The sequence below is a fragment of the Taeniopygia guttata genome, chromosome 32 (assembly GCF_048771995.1).
Source record: "Taeniopygia guttata chromosome 32, bTaeGut7.mat, whole genome shotgun sequence".
Classification (NCBI taxonomy): Eukaryota; Metazoa; Chordata; class Aves; order Passeriformes; family Estrildidae; genus Taeniopygia; species Taeniopygia guttata.
In genome coordinates this window covers 2,280,114-2,299,602 of record NC_133057.1, presented here as the reverse complement: position 1 = coordinate 2,299,602, position 19,489 = coordinate 2,280,114, and the positions used below count along the sequence as shown (strand labels likewise).

At 61.5% G+C, this 19,489-nt stretch overlaps 2 protein-coding genes across 12 annotated transcripts in view; both read left to right on the top strand.

Moving 5' to 3' along the window:
• The first annotated feature begins 132 nt into the window (after window positions 1-132).
• LOC121468546 (antigen peptide transporter 1) lies at window positions 133-8,072 on the top strand. The gene is made up of 10 exons (XM_041712320.2): window positions 133-470; window positions 770-872; window positions 941-1,286; window positions 2,012-2,209; window positions 3,125-3,253; window positions 3,823-4,029; window positions 5,348-5,521; window positions 6,101-6,260; window positions 6,904-7,040; window positions 7,722-8,072. Exons 1-10 carry the CDS (start codon window positions 374-376, stop codon window positions 7,923-7,925), a joined length of 1,755 nt encoding a protein of 584 aa, XP_041568254.2. The 5' UTR covers window positions 133-373; the 3' UTR covers window positions 7,926-8,072.
• A 1,621-nt stretch (window positions 8,073-9,693) lies between these two features.
• Window positions 9,694-19,489, top strand: part of LOC121468543 (tenascin-X) — a 32,689-nt gene continuing 22,893 nt past the window's right edge. For 4 of the 11 annotated variants that reach the window (XM_072920547.1, XM_072920548.1, XM_072920546.1 and 1 more), the window contains exons 1-10: window positions 10,024-10,943; window positions 12,063-12,275; window positions 12,913-13,025; window positions 13,567-13,720; window positions 14,455-15,120; window positions 15,471-15,560; window positions 16,146-16,439; window positions 17,025-17,381; window positions 17,749-18,105; window positions 18,801-19,157. In XM_072920547.1, the coding sequence (XP_072776648.1) occupies window positions 10,295-10,943; window positions 12,063-12,275; window positions 12,913-13,025; window positions 13,567-13,720; window positions 14,455-15,120; window positions 15,471-15,560; window positions 16,146-16,439; window positions 17,025-17,381; window positions 17,749-18,105; window positions 18,801-19,157 (3,250 nt within the window). In that variant the 5' untranslated portion in view covers window positions 10,024-10,294. Of the gene's footprint in view, window positions 9,731-10,018; window positions 10,944-12,062; window positions 12,276-12,912; window positions 13,026-13,566; window positions 13,721-14,454; window positions 15,121-15,470; window positions 15,561-16,145; window positions 16,440-17,024; window positions 17,382-17,748; window positions 18,106-18,800; window positions 19,158-19,489 lie in introns of those variants that run through there. The other 7 variants (XM_072920550.1, XM_072920549.1, XM_072920554.1 and 4 more) reach the window with 4 other exon arrangements.

Genomic DNA, 19,489 nt, shown 5'->3' with positions numbered 1-19,489 from the left:
TCCTGGCATCCCCCGCTCCGTCTCACAACCCGCTCCGGCTCCCTCTACCTGGCAACCGATGATGTCACCGCCACCGTGACCAATCAGAGGCGTTCCTCCAGTCCCGGGATTTCGGGGCATTCCCGCCGGCCCCGCCCCGCCCCCCGCGCGCGCTTTCGGCTTTCCGGGAAAAGGCGGCGGCGGCGGGAAGGGACCGATCCGTCATCATCCACACCGGGAGCCTCCGGGACCTGCCCCTTGCAGGAGCAGCGCCGGGAGGCGCACGGAGCCCCTGCGACTCCCCGGCAGCAACGGCGAGAAGAACTGGGAGCAACCGGGATCAGCACCGGGACCCACCAGGACACAGCAGGAGCCACCGGTCCCCACGTCCCCGATGTTGTCCCCCCCCATCCGCCGGCTCCTGGCCCTGCTGGGCCCCGAGCGCGGGCACTGGACGCTGGTGGGGGGGGTGATGTCGGCTTCTGCTCTCGGTATGGAGAGACCCCGACCTGGGGGGCAGGACCCCCTTGAGGGGCTTTGGGATCCGATTTGGAGGGTTTGGACATAACTGGGTGGGGGGCAGAACCTGATGGGGCGTTGCAAGGGCAATTTGAGGGGTCAGAACCCAATTTGAGAGAGGCAGAATCTGATTTGGGGGAGGTCAGAAACGAATTGGTGGGTCAGGACCCAATTTAGCGGCAGTAAGCACCCAGTTTGGGGAATCAGGATCCAATTTTCGGGCCTCTGCCCCCAGTTCAGGGGTCACCACCCTGATGCCGTGTCCCCACAGGTGAGGTGGCTGCCCCGTACTTCACGGGCCGTGTCACTGACCGGGTGGCTCAGGAGGACGCAGCAGCGGCCGTGTGGCCCCTCGTGCTGGTGGGGCTCGGCAGGTGGGTGACACCCGAGTCCCGGGGCCACCCCGAGGTGCCGGTGAGCGCTGACCCCGCTGTCCCCGCAGTGCCCTCACCGAGCTGGCGTGTGACAGCGCGGCAGCCGTGGCGCTGACACGGGCACGGGAGCGGCTCCAGCGCGGCGCGGTGGCCGCGGTGCTCCGTGGGGACGTGCCCGGGCCGGGGGGCAGCCTGGGGGACACGCCAGGCGCGGTGGCAGCGCGGGTGACGGGGGACGCCGAGGCGGCGCACTCGGCGCTGGGCGATGTGCTGGTGCCGGGGCTGTGGGCGCTGACTCGGGCCGTGTCGCTGCTGGCCCTGGTGGCCTGGCTGTCCCCGCTGCTGGGCCTGCTCACCCTCCTGGCACTGCCCCTCTTCCTGCTGCTGCCACGCGCCGTGGGGCGCATCCAACAGGTACTGAGGGGACACGGGGTGGGAGAGGCCCTTGTCACCTCCCTGTCCCCAGTGTCACCTCCCTGGGGGCCCCTTGTCATCTCCCTGCCCCTTAAGTTCACTCCAAGTCCTTCTTGTCCCCTTCCTGTGCCTGTTGTCACTTCCCCACGCCCTCCCTCACCTCCTCCTGTGCCCTGTTTCCTCCCTGTCCCCCCACCCCCTATCTCCATGGTGACCCCGACGTGACGTCCCTGTCCCCTCATGATCCCATGGTGACCCTGATGTAACCCCCCTGGACCCCGACGTGACCTCCCTGTCCCCTCATGATCCCATGGTGACCCCGATGTAACCCCCCTGGACCCCGACGTGACCTCCCTGTCCCCTCATGATCCCATGGTGACCCTGATGTAACCCCCCTGGACCCCGAGGTGACCTCCCTGTCCCCTCATGATCCCATGGTGACCCTGATGTAACCCCCCTGGACCCCTAGGTGACGTCCCTGTCCCCTCATGATCCCATGGTGACCCTGATGTAACCCCCCTGGACCCCGAGGTGACGTCCCTGTCCCCTCATGATCCCATGGTGACCCTGATGTAACCCCCCTGGACCCCGAGGTGACGTCCCTGTCCCCTCATGATCCCATGGTGACCCTGATGTAACCCCCCTGTTCCCTCTGTGACCCCAGGGTGACTCTGTGGTGATCCTCTGTGACCCCAGGGTGACCTGCCCGTCCCCTGTGTCCCCAGGACCTGGCCCGGCAGGTGCGGGCAGCGCAGGCCAGCACCACGGCGGTGGCCCTGGAGTCCCTGGGGGCCATGGGGACCGTCCGGGCCTTCGGGCACGAGGCCGGTGTCACCGAGCGCGTCCGGCGGCGCCTGGCCCGGGGACACCAGCTGGAGCAGAAGGAAGCACTGGCCTACGCGGCCGGGCTGTGGGCCAGTGGGGTATGGGGACATGGGGACACTGGGGACACAGGGGTGAGGCACAGCGGCGTAGGAATGGGGATGTGTTGGCACAGGGCTGGGGGCAAGGGCACGCAGTGGCAGGGGGCTGGGAAAAAGCCAGGGAATCTCAGAAAAACGGAAAGCTGGACAAGACAAACGCAGATCTGAACCAATGTGATTAATCAAGCGTTCTCCCTTTATTCAAGATAAGGTGGTAGTTTATATAAGCTTCCACATAGTTTACAAAAACAAAGACACTCTGATTGGTCGGCTAACATTGTTTACCTTTTCATTAAAACGGCCTACACCTTACACTATAAAACCTATACTAATTCACACCCAGAAACCCAGTGGTCCCCATCACACCTTAAGACTATTTTCTATCTGCGCCACAAGCTCTGAATTTCTAACTGCATCAGAGGCTTGAAGGCCTCACCAGGCCCAAATCTGAGGCCTAGACTGGAGTAGCTCAAATTTCACAATTCATGTCCTCTTTCTCTCAAAAATGCTGCAACACTGGGAGACGTGGGAATGTGGTGGCATTGGAATAGGGGATGTGGAGATGTGGCAGCAGGAGGTCACATTGGATGTGGTGGCAGGGGGATGAAGATAGGGGTACAGGGGCATGGGGATGCGGGGATGGTGGCACAGGGATGGCAGATGTGGTGACAGGGGCTGGGGAACAGGGATGCAGTGGCAAAGGTCCAGGAGACATGAGGACATGGTGGCATGGGGGTGGCAGGACATGGGGAGCAGCAGTGTGGGGCCAGGAGACATGGAAACATGGTGGCCTGCTCCTCCTCCTGGGCTGAGGAGCATGGGGGTGGATGGCCTGGGAAAGGGGACATGGTGCCGTGGGGCTGGGGGACACAGTGACATGAGGCTGGGCTAACACCCTGTGTCCTGTGTCCCCAGTTTCCTGCACTGGTCCTGAAGCTGGCATTGCTCTTCTTGGGGGGACGCTTGGTGGCTGCAGGGACTGTCACCCGTGGGGAGCTGGTCACCATCCTTATGTGCCAGCTGCACTTCACCAAGGCTGTGGAGGTGATAAGTGTGTCCTGTACATGTCACCAGGATGTCCTGTCTTGTCCCTAGCCTGTCCCCAACCCCATTCCCTGTGTCCCGTGTCCCCCCACCATGTCCCCATAGCCTCACAGTGATGTCCCCAGGTTCTTCTGGCCACGTCCCTGTCCCTGTCTCCTGTGTCCCCAGCCCCACCCTGTTGTGTTCCCTCACTTATGTCCCAGTGTGCCCCTGCCATGTGCCCACCAGCTCCCTATATCCCCATCCCTGTCCCTGTGCCTGTTCTCCATGTTCCTAACCTGTCCCAGGCATGTTTTTTCCCCCAGTGTCCAACATAACCCTGCTGTGTCCCCTCCATGCCCTCAAGCCCCATTCCCACCTTGCTGTGCCTCTCCCTGTCCCCATGTTCCCCCATGTTCCCCTGTGTCCCTAGGCTTTGCCATGTCCCCATCACCCCCCCATGTCCCACTTCTCCTGTATCCCCAATGTCCCTTGTGTCCCCCAAACCATGCCATAGCTCCCCCATGTCACCTCCTGTCTCCATGTGTCCTCCTCATGTCCCCATGTCCCTGTTGTGTCCATGTCCCCAGGCCATGCTCCTGTACGTCCCAATCCTGGCCAAGGCCATTGGCTCCTCTGAGACACTCCTGGAACTGCTGGATCAGGCCAGGACGGTGACACTCACAGAGCCACCATCACCTGTCACCCCCCGGGGCCATGAGACCACAGGGACTCGAGGCCTGTGCCTCAGGGATGTCTGGATGTCATACCCGGGGCGGTCCGAGCCAGTCCTCAAGGTGATGGGTGACACTGGGGCATGGGGGGACAGGGGGGTATTGGGGACATGGGGCAACATGGGACACAGGAGGCCAAAGGGATACTGGGGACATGGGGAGGACATGGGGACATGGGACACAGGGGGCCAAAGGGATACTGGGGACGTGGGGAGGACATGGGGAAATGTGGGACTTGGGGGGGTACGGTGCAGGGGCACAAGGGGATACGGTGGGCATGGGGACACAAGGGGATATTGGGGACACGGGGGGACACATGGGACATGGGGGGACATGGGACATTGGGGACATGGGGGCACAAGGGACATGGGAGGACAAGGGGATATTGGGAACATGGGGGGACAGGGGATATTGGGGACATGGGGGGACACATGGGACATGGGAGGACAAGAAGATATTGGGGACACAGGGGGACAGGGGATATTTGGGACATGGGGAACACATGGGACATGGGGGATAAGGGGATATTTGGGACACATGGGACATGGGGGGACAAGGGGATGTTGGGATCATGGGGAACACGTGGGATATGGGGGGACAAAGGGGTATTTGGGACACAGGGGGACACATGGGACATGGGGGGACATGGGGAACACATGGGACATGGGGGGACAAGGGGATATTGGGGACATGGGGAACACATGGGACATGGGGGGACAAGGGGTGATTTGGGACACGGGGGGACACATGGGACATGGGGGGACAAGGGGATATTTGGGACACATGGGACATGGGGGGACAGGGGATGTTGGGGTCATGGGGGGACAAGGGACATGGGAGGACAAGGGGATGTTGGGGACACAGGGGGACACATGGGACATGGGGGAACAAGGGGATATTGGTGACATGGGGAACACGTGGGACATGGGGAGACAGGGGATATTGGGGACACAGGGGGACACATGGGACATGTGGGGACAAGGGGATCTTGATGATATGGGGGGACACATGGGACATGTGGGGACAAGGGGATATTGGGGACATGGGGGAACATGGGACATTGGGGACATGGGGGCACAAGGGACTTGGGGAGGACAAGGGGATATTGGGGACACAGGGGGACAGGGGATATTGGGGACATGGGGAACACGTGGGCCATGGGGGGACAAGGGGATATTGGGGTCATGGGGAACACATGGGACATGGGGGGACATGGGACATTGGGAACACAGGGGGACACATGGGACATGGGGGGACAGGGGATGTTGGGGTCATGGGGGGACAAGGGGACACTGGGGACAGGGGATGTTGGGGTCATGGGGGGACAAGGGGACACTGGGGACGCGGGGGTGTCGGGTGCGATCCCTGCTCCTGCCACCAGGGGGTGTCGCTGTCGCTGCGCCCGGGGGAGGTCGTGGCCGTGCTGGCGCCCCCTGGCGGCGGGAAGAGCTCCCTGGTGGCGGCGGCGCTGGGGCTGCGCCCCCTGGCGGGCGGGGCGGTGCTGCTGGACGGGGCTCCCCTGAGCCCCCGCTCGGACCCCGCTCTGCGCGAAAAGGTGACACACACGGGCCACCCCTGGGTCACCATCCATCCATCCATCCCCTGCTGCTGCCCCCCTGTCACCAAACCGCTCCACTGTGTTCCCATGGCCACCCTGCGTGGCCTGTTGTCCCCAGCAGGACCCCACAGCCACCCCTGGGTTCACACCTGGTCCTCAGTAGGTCTCCAGTGCTACTCTCAAGTCACTCCCGTGCCCCATATGGGTCCCTACTGCCTCACCAAAGTCACCAATGTGTGCCTCAGTGCCACCACCTGGGTCCCCAATTCCACCTCCAAGTTATGTGGGTCCCCAGTTCCACCCCTATGTCACCAGTGGGTTACCATGGCTACCCCCAGGCCAACCATTGTCCCAGCAGCCATGGCTACCATGTCACCCTATGTCCTCAACACATCCCCACTGCCATCCCCAGGTCACTCCTGTTCCCAACAGTTCTTCACAGCCATCCCTGTGTCATCATCCAGCTTCACCATGACCCTGCCACCCCTCCACGTCTCCATGTGTCCCCTACCAAATCCCTATGTGGCCTGTCCTTGCCAAATCCCTCCTGTTCCCCCATGTCCTGTGTCCCCGCAGGTGGCTGGTGTCCTGCAGTGCCCGTCCCTGCTGTCTCGCTCCCTCAGCGCCAACATCACGCTGGGCTGGGGACACAAAGAGGGGACACAGGTGGTGGCAGCGGCGCAGCGGGTGGGAGTACACGCCTGGGCCAAACAGCTGCTGCATGGCTACGACACAGGTACAGCAAGCGTTCCCATGGTCCCCCTGTGGGGTCTCCAGTGTGTTCCAAAGATGTCCTAAAAGTGTCCCAGTAATACATCCAGGGTGTCCCCTTGGTCTCCCTAGTGTCCCCATTGTGACCCCCTTATGTTCCCATAGTGTCCCCTGCTGTTCCCATGACGTCCCTTCACCATCCCGAAGGTGTCTGTAACGTCCCCACAGTCTCCCTACCATGTTCCTTCTGTCCCCTCACTGTCCCCATGATGTCCTCATGATCTCCTCATGCTGTCCCCTCCATGCTTCGTCCCTGTTCCCTCGCTGTCCCATCTCTGTGTGCCCCAGAGCTGGGGGTGCAGGGGATGTCCTTCCTAACATGTCCCCTCTGTCTCCCTTTGGTGTCCCAAATGTGTCTCCATGGTGTCCCCTCAGTGTCCCCATGCTGTCACCACAGTGTCCCGTTGTTGTCCCCTCACTGCCCACTCTCTGCTCCCAATTCCCTATGGTGTCTCCTCAGTGTCCCCTCTGCCTCCTGCCTGTCCCCTCCCTGTCCCCAGAGCAGCAGGTGCACAGTGGGTGCAGCTCCCCAGTGTGTGCATGCAATGTCCCCATGGTGTCCCCACGGTATCCTTGTGGTGCTCCCAAGGTGTCCCTTCTGTTCCCAGAGGTGGGCCCACGGGGGTTGCAGCTTTCAGGGGGACAGGCACAAGGGGTGGCACTGGCCCGGGCCCTGCTCAGGAACCCCCAAGTGCTGGTGCTGGATGAGCCCACGCGGGCACTCGACCCCATGACCCGGCGCCAGGTAGGTCACAGCCCTGTCCCTGTCCCAGTGTCACTGTGTCCCGTGGCCCCATCCCACAGGTCCCCTGGGTCCCCATGTCCTCTGGGTTCTCACTCAGTGTGTCCCCTGGGTCCCCAGTCCTCATATCCCCCATATGCCCTATCTCCCCTGGGTCCCCACACCCTATGTCCCCTTGATTGCTGTCCCCCATGTCCCCTGGGGTCTCCTAGGTGACCAAATTCCCTGTGTCCCTGCCCCTGTGTATCCTATGTATCCCCTAGGTCCCTTCCTTGTCCCCATGTTCTCTGGGTTCCCACTCCCCATGTCCTTTGGGTCTCCAGTCCTTGTGTCTCATGTGCCCCGTGTCCCCAAGGTCCCCACTCCCCGAGTGCCCTGTATCCCCTCTGTTCCCACTCCCTGTGTCCCCTTGGTTGCTGCCTTATGTCCCCTGGGTCCCCTGTGCCACCAAATCCCCCAGGACCCCACATCCCCCTGCATCCCCTTGGTCCCGATGTCCCCACCTACCCTGAGTCCCCACATCCTCATGTCACCCGGGTCCCTGTCCCACAGGACCTCAGTCCCACAGTCCCCTTGGTCCCGATGTCCTCTGAGTCCACATGTCCCCACTCCTCCCACACTGTGCTCTCCACCCGGGGTCCCCTGACACCCCCGTGTCCCCCTGACGCTGCTGTGTCCCCGCAGGTGGAGCAGGAGCTGCTGTGTCCCGGGGCAGGGGAGGGGCCGGCGGTGCTGCTGGTGACAGGGCGGGTGGCCCTGGCCCGGCGAGCACCGAGGGTGGCCCTGCTGGAGGGGGGACGGCTGCGGGAGCTGGAGACCCCCGGGGAGCTGAGGACCCTCTCGTGGGGGACAGCGGGGGACACTGAGGATGGGGAGGGGGATGACTAGGGCTGTGACAACAGGGATGAGGACTGTGCAGGAGGATGGGGACACCGTGGGGAGAGGGTGACTTCAGGGCCAGGGCTGTGACAGTGACCGAGTGTGAAATCAATCAATCAATAAATCCGCAGATCTATACAACAACACATCAATAAATCACGCAATAAACGCATCGGGAGCGGGGCTGGGGCCGGGACACCCCGGCGGGGCCCCGCCGCCCCTCCCCCGCCATGAGCTCATCCTGTTGATGGAGAAAATTCCTCGGCGGGGGCGGGGGGGACACGCGGTGGGGGAACACGGGGGGAGAAGAGGGTGAGGACCAGGGGAGGACATCGGGGGGACACGGGGTGCTCCCCCCATTCTGCTCCCGCCCAGGTCCGCTGCCCCCCCCCCCCTCCCCGCGGCTTTTTGGGGGGCCCCAGGAGCCCCCCCCGCTGTTGTTGTTGCTGCCGGGGCAGTGAGTCACGGCCACGCCCGGACTGGGAGCACTGGGAGCACTGGGAGGGGTTGTGCTGGGGCACTGGGAGCACTGGGATGAGCCATACTGGTGTTACTGGGAGTCCTGGGTCGGACTGTGCTGCGTTACTGGTGTTACTGGGAGCATTTGGGCAGTCTGTACTGGTGTAACTGGGAGGACTGGGGTGGACTGTGCCGTGTTACTGGTGTCACTGGGAGCATCAGGATGTGTTACTGGGAGTCATGGGTTGGGCTTACAGGGTTTTTTCTGGTTACTGGTGTCACTGGAATGGGCCATACTGGTGTTACTGGGAGGACTGGGGTGCGCTGTGCCATATTACTGATGTCACTGGGAGCACCGAGGCAGGCTATACTGGTGTTACTGGGAGCACTGGGACCGACTGTACTGGGGTTCCTGGGAGCCCTGGGATGGGCTTTCCCATGGTACTGGTGTCACTGGGATGGGCCATGCTAGTGGCACTGGGAGCGATGGGTCATGCTGTGCCATATTACTGGTGTTACTGGGAGCACTGGGGGCTGGAGGGCAGGTGGCACTGGGGTTACAGGTGTTACTGGGAGCACTGGGATGAGGTGTCCTGTGTCCCTGGTGTTACTGGCAGGACTGGGATGAGGTGTGTAGGACAGGTCCTACGCTACTGGGAGCACTGGGACATGCTGTGGTGCATTAATGCTGTTACTGGGAGCACTGGGATGGACTAGACTGGGTTCCAATGAGCCAGGGGTCAGCCTGAGGCACGGTACTGGTGTCACTGGGAGCACTGGGATGGACTCCACGGGGTTCTCATGAGCCAGGGGTCAGCCTGAGGCACGGTACTGGTGGCACTGGGAGCACTGGGACATGCTGTGGTGCATTAATGCTGTTACTGGGAGCACTGGGATGGACTAGACGGGGTTCTCATGAGCCAGGGGTCAGCCTGAGGCACGGTACTGGTGGCACTGGGAGCACTGGGATGGACTAGACGGGGTTCTCATGAGCCGGGGGTCAGCCTGAGGCATGTACTGGTGTTACTGGGAGCACTGGGATGGACTGCACTGGGTTCTCATGAGCCAGGGGTCAGCCTGAGGCACGGTACTGGTGTCACTGGGAGCACTGGGATGGACTAGACTGGGTTCTCATGAGCCAGGGGTCAGCCTGAGGCATGTACTGGTGGCACTGGGAGCACTGGGAGCCCTTCCCGCTCGGTTGTTTGGTTTCCATGGCAACTCCCCAAACACGGGCGGGGGCGGGTCCCCTGGGGGGGGGAGGGGAGGGTGTGGCCCCGGCCCCGCCCCCCGCCCCGCCCCCCACGGGCCACCCCGCCCGACCCAGAGCGAGAAGGCGGCGGGAGCGGCCGGAGGTGCGGGGGCAGCTGGGGGGACTGGGGGGTCGCTGGGGGGCACAGGGGGGTCTGGGGGAACTGGGGTCACTGGGGGGGGACTGGGCGGAGCTTGGGAGAGCTGGGCAGGACTGGCTCACTGAGGGAATTTGGGGCACTGGGGGGGACTGGAAGGGACTGGGAGGGATGGGGGGGAACTGGAGGCACTGCGGGAACAGGGGGAGCTTGGGGAAATGGGGGGGGGGACTGGGAAGGTATTGGGGGGAATTAGGGGGCACTGTGGGGATTGGGGGGCACCAGGCAGCTCTGGAGGAACTGTGGGGATTGGGGGACTGGGAATCACTGGGAGTTATTGAGGGGGTCACTGGGGGTGACTGAATAGTCACTAGGGGTTACTGGGAGTTGCTGTGGTTTGGGGTGTCCGTGTGTCTCCAGGAATTGTCCCCCGGGTGTCCCTCATGTCCCCCACATCCGTGCCTGTGTTGCCATGGGTCTCCCTGTGCCCCCCTCGTGTGTCCCCTGTGTCCCTCAGGTGTCTCCAGAGGTGTTCCTGTGTCCCCTGCTGGTGCGTGTGTATCCCTGAGGATGTCCCCAGTGGTGTCCCCACTGTGTCTGGGGGGTGTCACCCTACAGGTGTCCCTCTGTGTCACTGTGGTGTCCTCCAAGATGTCCCTGTCCCCCTGCACCCCCCCATGGGTGTTCCCTGTGCTTCGTGTGTGTCCCTTGAGTGTCCCCAGGGTGTCTCCACATCCTCCCCGTGGGTTATTTCTCTTGGACATCCCCACGACTATGTCCCGATGTCCTTTATTCCCTTTATTCGTGCCTGTGTGCCCCCGTGGATGTCCCCATGGATGTCCCTGCATCCTCATGCCTGTGCCTGTGTCCCCCCAACGTGTCCCCCCACGGGTGTCCTCACGTTGTCCCTGTGTCTCTCCATGTCCGCGTTCCCTCGTGGTTGCCTCTGGGTGTCCCCATGTCCCGCTGCTTTCCCCCAGGACGATGCCGATGTCCCTGGAACTGCGGCTCCTCCTGCTGGCACTGGCGCTGCGGGGGGAGGCGGTGTCCCCCTCCGTGTCCCCCTCCGTGTCCCCTGCCACGTCCCCCCCCGAGTCCCCCTCCGAGACGTGCGGGGCAGCGCTGAGCGATGTGCTGAGGCGGCTGCGGGAGCTCGAGGGACACGTGCAGGCACTGAGGGGACACTGCGGGGACACGGGGGGACCCCAGGCCGGGACAGGTAACGGGACAAGGGGAGGAACACGGGGGAGCCCAGGCGGGGACAGGGGAACACAGGGAGGGCAGGGGGACACAGGGGACATGGGGACAGGGAGGGGACATGGCAGAACCCCAGGCTGGGACAGGTGGCAGAGGTTAGGGACATGGAGGGGACACAGGAAGGACAGGGGGGACACAGCAGGTCATTGGGGGGGTCATTGGGGGGTTATTTGGGGGGGGTCACTGAGGTGGTTATTTGTGGAGACATTGGGGTCATGATGGTTCTTGTGGTCATGGGGGGCATCAGTGGGGGTCAGTGGGGGGGGCAGTGGGGGGTCTGGAGGGGTGGAGGTCACTGCCAGGGTCAGGGGGGGTCAGTGGGGGGGGTCACTGCTGGGGTCAGTGGGGGGGGTCACTGCTGAAGTTGGTGGGGGGGGTCACTGCCATGGTCGGGGGGGTCAGTGGGGGGGGGTCACTGCTGGAGTCAGTGGTGGGGGGGGTCACTGCCAGGGTCAGTGCCGGGGGTCAGTGGGGGGGGGGGGTCACTGCTGGAGTCAGTGGTGGGGGGGGGTCACTGCCAGGGTCAGGGGGGGTCAGTGGGGGGGGGTCACTGCTGGAGTCAGTGGTGGGGGGTCACTGGCAGGGTCAGGGGGGATCAGTGGGGGGGGTCACTGCTGGAGTTGGTGGGGGGGGTCACTGCCATGGTCGGGGGGGGTCAGTGGGGGGGGTGTCACTGCCAGGGTCAGGAGGGGCCAGTGGGGGGGGTCACTGCTGGAGTCAGCGGGAGTTCATTGGGGGGTGAGTGGGGGGGATCACTGCCAGGGTCAGGGGGGGTTAGTGAGGGGGTCACTGCTGGAGTCAGTGGTGGGGGGTCACTGCCAGGGTCGGGGTGAGGGTCAGTGGGAGGACACTGGGGGGGTAAAAGGGGGCCAGTGCGAGTCACCGGCAGCCATCGGGGTCACTGTGGGGTCACTGGGGGGGGGTCACTGTGGGGGGGTCACTGTGGGGGTCACTGTGGGGGTCACTGTGGGGGGGTCACTGGGGGGGGGTCACTGGGGGTCACTGTGGGGGTCACCGGGGGTCACTGGGGGGGGTCACTGTGGGGGGTCACCGGGGGTCACCCCCTGTCCGTGTCCCCCAGGCCGGTCCCCGCAGCTCTGTGCGCCCCCTGCCGGCGGCGGCTGCTCCTGCCCCGCCCCCCCGGGCGCGCCCCCGCCCCCCGCGTGCCCGCGCGGCTGCAGCGATCAGGGCCGCTGCGAGCGGGGCCGCTGCCGCTGCTTCCCGGGCTGGGCCGGGCCCGACTGCGCCACCGCCGCCTGCCCGCCGGGCCTGGGCGGGGCCCGCTGCGACATCGGTGCGTCCCGGTGCCGCCACAGTGCTCCCGGTACCCCTCAGCCACCTCCCATCTCCCCCACCTCGGTGCTCCCTGGGTGGGAGGGGTGCTGCGACATCGGTGCTCCCGATACCCCTCAGCCACCTCCCACCTTCCCCACCTCAGTGCTCCCTGGGTGGGAGGGGTGCTGTGACATCGGTGCGTCCCGGTGCCCCCCGCAGTGCCCCCGGTACCCCTCAGCCACCTCCCACCTTCCCCACCTCAGTGCTCCCTGGGTGGGAGGGGTGCTGTGACATCGGTGGCTCCCCGCCGGTGTTCCTCCGGTGACTTCCCAGTGACGCCACCCGTAATGTCCCCTCTCCTCCCCTCCCATCGTACTGTGACACCAGTGCCCTCCAGTGCTCCCAGTACACCCCCACTTCTCTCCCCATCCATGCGGGGTTCTCATGCCACCTCACTGTGTCCCTATGTGCCACTCCTAGTGCCCCTCCGTGCCTCCCAGCGCCCCACCCCTGCGTGCACCCATCCCTGCGTGTCCTAGGGTGTTCCCAGCATGTGTCCATCCCCTAGATGCCCCAACCCAGGGTGTCCCCAAGGTGTCCCCCATCCCATGTGTGTCCCCTGGTGTCCCCATGGTGTCCCTGCACTGTCCCCTCAGAGGTGCCCTGGGTAACGCCACGGTTGGCCTCCCGCACCCCAACGTCCCTGCGCATCACCTGGCCCCAGCCCCTCGTTCCTCCTGATGGCTACCGGGTGACACTTGTCCCCCTGGTGAGTGGGGACATGGGGGTGGGGGCACGGGGATGGGACAGGGACAGGAGGGGACACAGAGGGAAACAGGCACATGGAAGGGGCCAGACCCCAGTGCCACCCATGTGGCCACAATGGGAGGACCCCAGTATGCCCCCAGATCATCCCCGTGGGTCCCCAAGGTGTCCTCAATGGTATCCCCTACGTGTTCCAAGTGTGTCCCAAACATGTGCCCAGTGCATCCCCCCAGCATGTCCCTAACGTGACCCCAGTATGTCCCATGGTGTCCTCAGCCCGTGTCCAGTGTGTCCCCAGTGTTCCCTATTGTGTCTCCACCATATTCCTGGTCTGTTCCCATGGTGTCCCCAATGTATGCCCCAACACACCCCCAATGAGTCGCCACACTGCCCTCAGTTATGTCTCCAACACGTCTCCAATGTGTCCCTGAAGTTCCCAACATCTTCCTAAGGTATCCCCAGTGTGTCCTCAATGTGTCCCCAGTGTCTCCCCGTGGTGTCCCCATGGTTTTCCCCCCACCCCCTCACACTGTCCCCATCCCCAGGATGACCCTGTGGCCATGACAACGCACGAACTGCCCAGCTCTGCTGTCGCCTTCTCGGTGACAGGGCTGTCTCCAGGCCACCCCTTCGAGCTGCTGGTCCAAGCCCGGCGGGGGCCACACCTGGGGGCACCCGGGGTCCTGCGTCTGCGCACAGGTGGGGACACTTGGGGACACCACAGGGACACCTGGGAACACCGTGGGAGCAGGGAAGGGGGTGGGGCAACAGGAACAGGGGTGAGGGTGGGAATGGCGTGGGGATGAGGATGGAGAGGGCCTGGGGCCCTGCGCCTGTGCACTGGTGGGGGACACCTGGAAACAAGGCAGGGGGCACAGAGATGGAGTTAGGGACACAGCAGGGAAAGGAGTGGGAGTGGGGATGGAAGGAAAGGAGTGGGGACAGTGGGTGGCATGGGGACAAGGACAGGGTGGTATACAGATGGCAGTGGGAATGGGGATGGCACAGGGATGGGGACAGTGATGACATGGGGGCAGGGATAGCAAGGGGACAAGGTTGGGGCTGGGGCTGGCATGGGCATGGGGACAGGGATGAGAGGCATGGGGACAGTGATAGCACAGTGTCACGTTAAGGGGACAGCCCAGATGTGTGGAATGGCACAGGGATGGTGACAGCATGGGGACAGTGTGGCATTGAACAGAGATGGGGTGGCACAAGGATGGGGTTGGGGACAGCGATGGCATGGCCAAGGGGGTGGGGACAAGGATGGAACAGGGATGCCAGGGGACCAGGATAGGAGTAGCATGGGCATGGATACAGGGGGTAACATGGACATGGGGACAGGGGTGGGGATGGCCCAGGTATTGGGACAGGGATGTCCCCCAGGGACTGTCTGTGACAGACTGGTGACAAGAGTCCCCTTTGCTCCACAGCGCTCACCCCATCTGTGCCCCACTATGAGGGGTCCCCAGGGTCGCCTCAGGGCTCCCTGGGGTCCCCAGCAGTGGCACCATCAGCCCGAGGGCCTCCAGAGTCCCCAGGATCCCCAGGGTCACTGGGGTCACCAGGGTCACCGGTGTCACCCGTATCACCAGACTTGTCCTTGGGGTCACCTGGGTCTTTGGGGTCACCAGCACCCCCCAAGGTTCCAGCATCTCCAGTAGCTCGAGGGTCCCTGGGATCCCCAGCACCCTCAAGGTCAGCAGTATCACCAGAATCCCCAGAGCCACCAGCATCACCAGAATTCCCAGGGTCATCAGTGTCACCAGATTTCTCAGTGTCCCCAGAGTCCCCATTGTCTCCAGAGTTCCCCGAGCTGCCAGCGTCCCCAGAGTCCCCAGTGTTTCCAGGGTCCCCTCCACCCCCATGGTCCCCAGTGTCCCCATGGCCCTCACTGTCCCCAGGCATCCCCTCCCTGCAGGACCTGGTGGCCCGGCTGTCCACATACAGTGGAACCCTGCTCCAGCGTCTCGAGAGCCACCTTCGGGCCACCAACTTCCCCCTCCGTGGCAACCAGACAGTGCCAGGGGTGGCCCGTGCCATCCTGGCCTACATCCTGCGCCGGCACCCAACCCTTGGGAGAGGACAGGGACCCACAGGTGGATGTCACAGTGGGGCTGAATCAGGAGGGTGTGGGGATATTGGGGAGGGGGATGGGGGAAAAGGATGCCTCAGGGATGAGGGGGTACACGTGGGAGGGACATCCTGGAGAGTGGAACAGGGGGGATGGGGGGAAAGGAACAGCACAGTGAGGGGAATGCAGGGAGGTGGGTGGGGGGATGGTGGGAGTGGGGAGTGGGATGGGACAGGGAAGGGTGGGATGGAGGGGATGGGGTGAGGGGAACAGGGAGGATGGGGAGGATGGGTGGAAGGGACATCATGAGAAGGATAACAGGGATCAGGGGGATGGGGTGACAGGGATATCCTGTAACACACTTTCTGGGGGCAGGAGAGGGTGGAAAACAGGAGCTAGTGCTGGAATGGGGGGACACGGATGAGATGAAGCTGACGGAGACATGGAGGGATGTGGAGAAAACAGGTACTGATGTGGGGGCTGATGGATGGGATGAACTCAGGTGTTGGACTTGACCCTTGTGGGTCCCATCCAATTTAGAAGATTCTGTGATACCTGGGATGGATGGATGGATGGATGGATGGATGGATGGATGGATGGATGGATGGATGGATGGATGGATGGATGGATGGATGGATGGATGGAAGGATGGAAGGATGGATGGATGGATGGATGGATGGATGGATGGATGGATGGATGGATGGATGGATGGATGGATGGATGGATGGATGGATGGATGGATGGAAGGATGGATGGATGGATGGATGGATGGATGGATGGATGGATGGATGGATGGATAGATGGATGGATGGATGGATGGATGGATGGATGGATGGATGGATGGATGGATGGATGGATGGATGGATGGATGGATGGCACATGCATTAGAGGGATGGAGAGACTGATGAATGGAGACATGAATGGAGGAGGGGATGGATGGAGAGGTGGAAAGATAAGGGAGGGATAGATGGAGGGAGGGCTGGAGACATGGATGGCCATGTAAATGGACAGAAAGATGCCTGTGCCCACATGGTTCCAAATCCATTGCAGTCAAAGCTGAGCCAGAGGAGCTGCGTCCATCCCGGCCAGTCCTGGGTGACCTCAGTGTCACCAGCATAACCCCCAGCTCCATGCAGCTGCAGTGGAGTGTCCCCAAGGACTCCTTTGACTCCTTCACGCTGCAGTACCGGGATGCCCAGGGCCAGCCCCAGACCTTGCCCATCGATGGCAGATCCCGCTCGGTGACAGTGCCGGGGCTGTCCCCATCCCACCGGTACCGCTTCCACCTCTACGGGCTGAGGGGTGAGAAGAGGATCAACCGTGTTTCCATTGATGTCATCACAGGTGAGGGTGGATGGATTAATAGATGATGGATGGAGGGATCAACATATCCCATCTCATCCCATCCTCACCTGCTATCAAACACCCACTTTCATCATCATCACCCATCATCATTGTTACCATCATCATCCACCACCCATCATCCATCCCCCATCCTTCTACCCAAGCTGTCCCCAGTTTCCCCCAGTCCCAAGTGTGCCAGCTCGGGGACGGAGAACGCGTAACAGCATGGTAGGGTGGGTGGGTGGGTGGGTGGATGGATGGATGGATGGATGGACAGATGGTGACTGTGATGGGCAATGATGGATGGTGATGATGATGATCAATGGTGAATGGATGATGGGTGTTGGCAATACAAAATACATCAATTTGCTGGAGGTTTGATGTATCAAATCAGCGCTTAGGTGGCTGGATAATCCAAATGAGGGAGAAGTTAAAGAATTGGTTGAAGGGAAAGGTGCATGCAAGGAACTGTGCATGCACCAATGGATGAGTTGATGATGAAAGCCAGAATGAATGATCCAGGAGATGAAAGCGTGGACAGATGTTCAGATGAACACACCCATCACCATCCCCTCTCCATCACAGCTGCAGCAGAGCCCGAGGAGCAGACCTTGCTCTCAGAGGAGCCCCAGCATGAGAAATCCCAAACTGAGGTCCCTGAATCTCAAGCCTCCCCATCACGGGCAGTACTTGGGGAGCTGAGGGTCACCAGCATCACCCCCAGCTCTGTGCAGCTGCAGTGGAGCGTCCCTGAGGGCTCCTTTGACTCCTTCATGCTGCAGTACCGGGATGCCCAGGGCCAGCCCCAGGCCCTGCCCATGGATGGGAGGTCAGACTCAGTGACAGTGCCCGGGCTGTCCCCATCCCACCGGTACCGCTTCCACCTCTATGGGCTGCAGGGCAGGAAGAAGATTGACCATGTCTCCACCGAGGCCATGACAGGTAAGGGGAATGGTCAGAGCGAGGAGGGTGGGTAGATGAGTGGATGAAGGATGATGGGTAGGTGGAAAGATGGAGGGATCAAGGGATGGATGGATGGGTGGGTTGAGGAAGGGGTGGAGGAGGTACAGGAGTGGATGGATGGATGGATGGACAGATGGATGATGCATGATTGTTGTTGGAGGCATTTTGTTGGTGGCTTGACATATCAGAGCAGTGGCTGGGTGGTTGGATGACCCAGTGCAAGATGAGAATAAAGAAGGAGTTGAAGGAAAAGGTGTATGGTATGCTCTGTGAATGGATGGGTTGGGTGGATGTTTGTATGGACACTGTCATTCCCACAACCGTCACTCTCCACTCTCTACCACAGCTGCAGCAGAGCCAGAGGAGCCGCCTCTGCCTTCAGATAAGACCCAACATAAAAAACCTCAAACTGAGTCCCCTGCATCTGAGGCCCCCCTTGTGCGGGCAGAGCTGGGGGAGCTGAAGGTCTCCGGTGTCACCCCCAGCTCTGTACAGCTGCAGTGGAGTGTCCCAGAGGGCTCCTTTGACTCCTTCTTGCTGCAGTACCGGGATGTCCAGGGCCAGCCCCAGGCCCTGCCCATCGATGGGAGGTCAGACTCGGTGACAGTACCGGGGCTGTCCCCTTCCCAGCGGTACCGCTTCCACCTCTATGGGCTGCAGGGCAGGAAGAAGATCGACCATGTCTCCACCGAGGTCATGACAGGTAAGGGGGAAGGCCGGGGGGTTACGGTGAGAGCTGGATGCATTGATGGATGGATTGATGAATGAACAGAGGAAGAAATGAAGAATGGTTGGATGATTGAATGAATGGTAGCTCCTGGGTGAGTCAGTTGGTTGGGTAGGTTGAATGATAGTGCGATGGTGTGGAATGCATGGATGGTGGTGGATGATATATCGATGGAGAGGGGTCTCCTGGGTGGATTGGATGGATGAATGCTGAATGGACACATGGCTGCACAGATTTACATGTGGCTGAGCCCATGGCTGGTTTTTGCTCTGAGTGAGGGGGGGGAGTGTAGGGGAATAGGGATGTAGGATTGTATTCAAATAGAATTGTATTCAAGGACTGACTGAACCAATCAGGATGGATGGATGAATGAATGGATCAAGATGGATAATGCATGATAGTTGTTGGGGCAGTTTGTCAGTGGTTTGACATGTCAGATCAGTGGGTGGGTGGTTGGATGGCCCAATGCTTGGTGAGATTAAAGGAGTTGAAGGAAAATGTTCATGGTATGACCTGTAATTAGATGGATGGGTAGGTGATGGGTGCTGGAATGAATAGTCCTGTAGATAAAAGTGTAAATGGAAGGATGTATGCTTTGATTGGTGGGTGGTGGGATGGATGATTAGATGGACACAGGGATTACCATGCCACCATGCCATCATCCATTGCAGGCACAGAAGAGCCAGATGAGATACCCCTGCCCTCAGAGGAGCAAAAACATGAGAAACTTCAAACTGAGACCCCCCCATCTGCAGCCCCCGTGTTGCGGGCAGTGCTGGGGGAGCTGAGAGTCTCCAGTGTCAGACCCGACTCTGTGCAGCTGCAGTGGAGCGTCCCTGAGGGCTCCTTTGACTCCTTCTTGCTGCAGTACCGGGATGCCCAGGGCCAGCCCCAGGCCCTGCCCATCGATGGCGGGTCCCGCTCAGTGACGGTGCCAGGCCTGTCCCCTTCCCAGCGGTACCGCTTCCACCTCTATGGGCTGCGAGGCAGGAAGAAGACTGACCGCCTCTCTATTGACATTATCACAGGTGAGATGGAAGGTCAGCAGGATGGATGGATGGATGGATGAATGGATGAAAAGGTGGATGAATCAAGAGATCCCACCCCCATTCCATCCCCATCTGTCAATGAGGACTCACTGACTTGGGTACCATCCAATCAATCACTGACCCTTCCACTGGCCTGGTGACCAACATTTGCCATCCACTATCATCATCATCCATTATCCATCATAGTCATCCATAATTTTCATCTACCATGTATCACTACCTCCACCATCATCATAATCCGTTATCCATCATTAACATCCAGAATTTTCATCACAACCACCATCATCATCACCATCATTCATCAACCATCA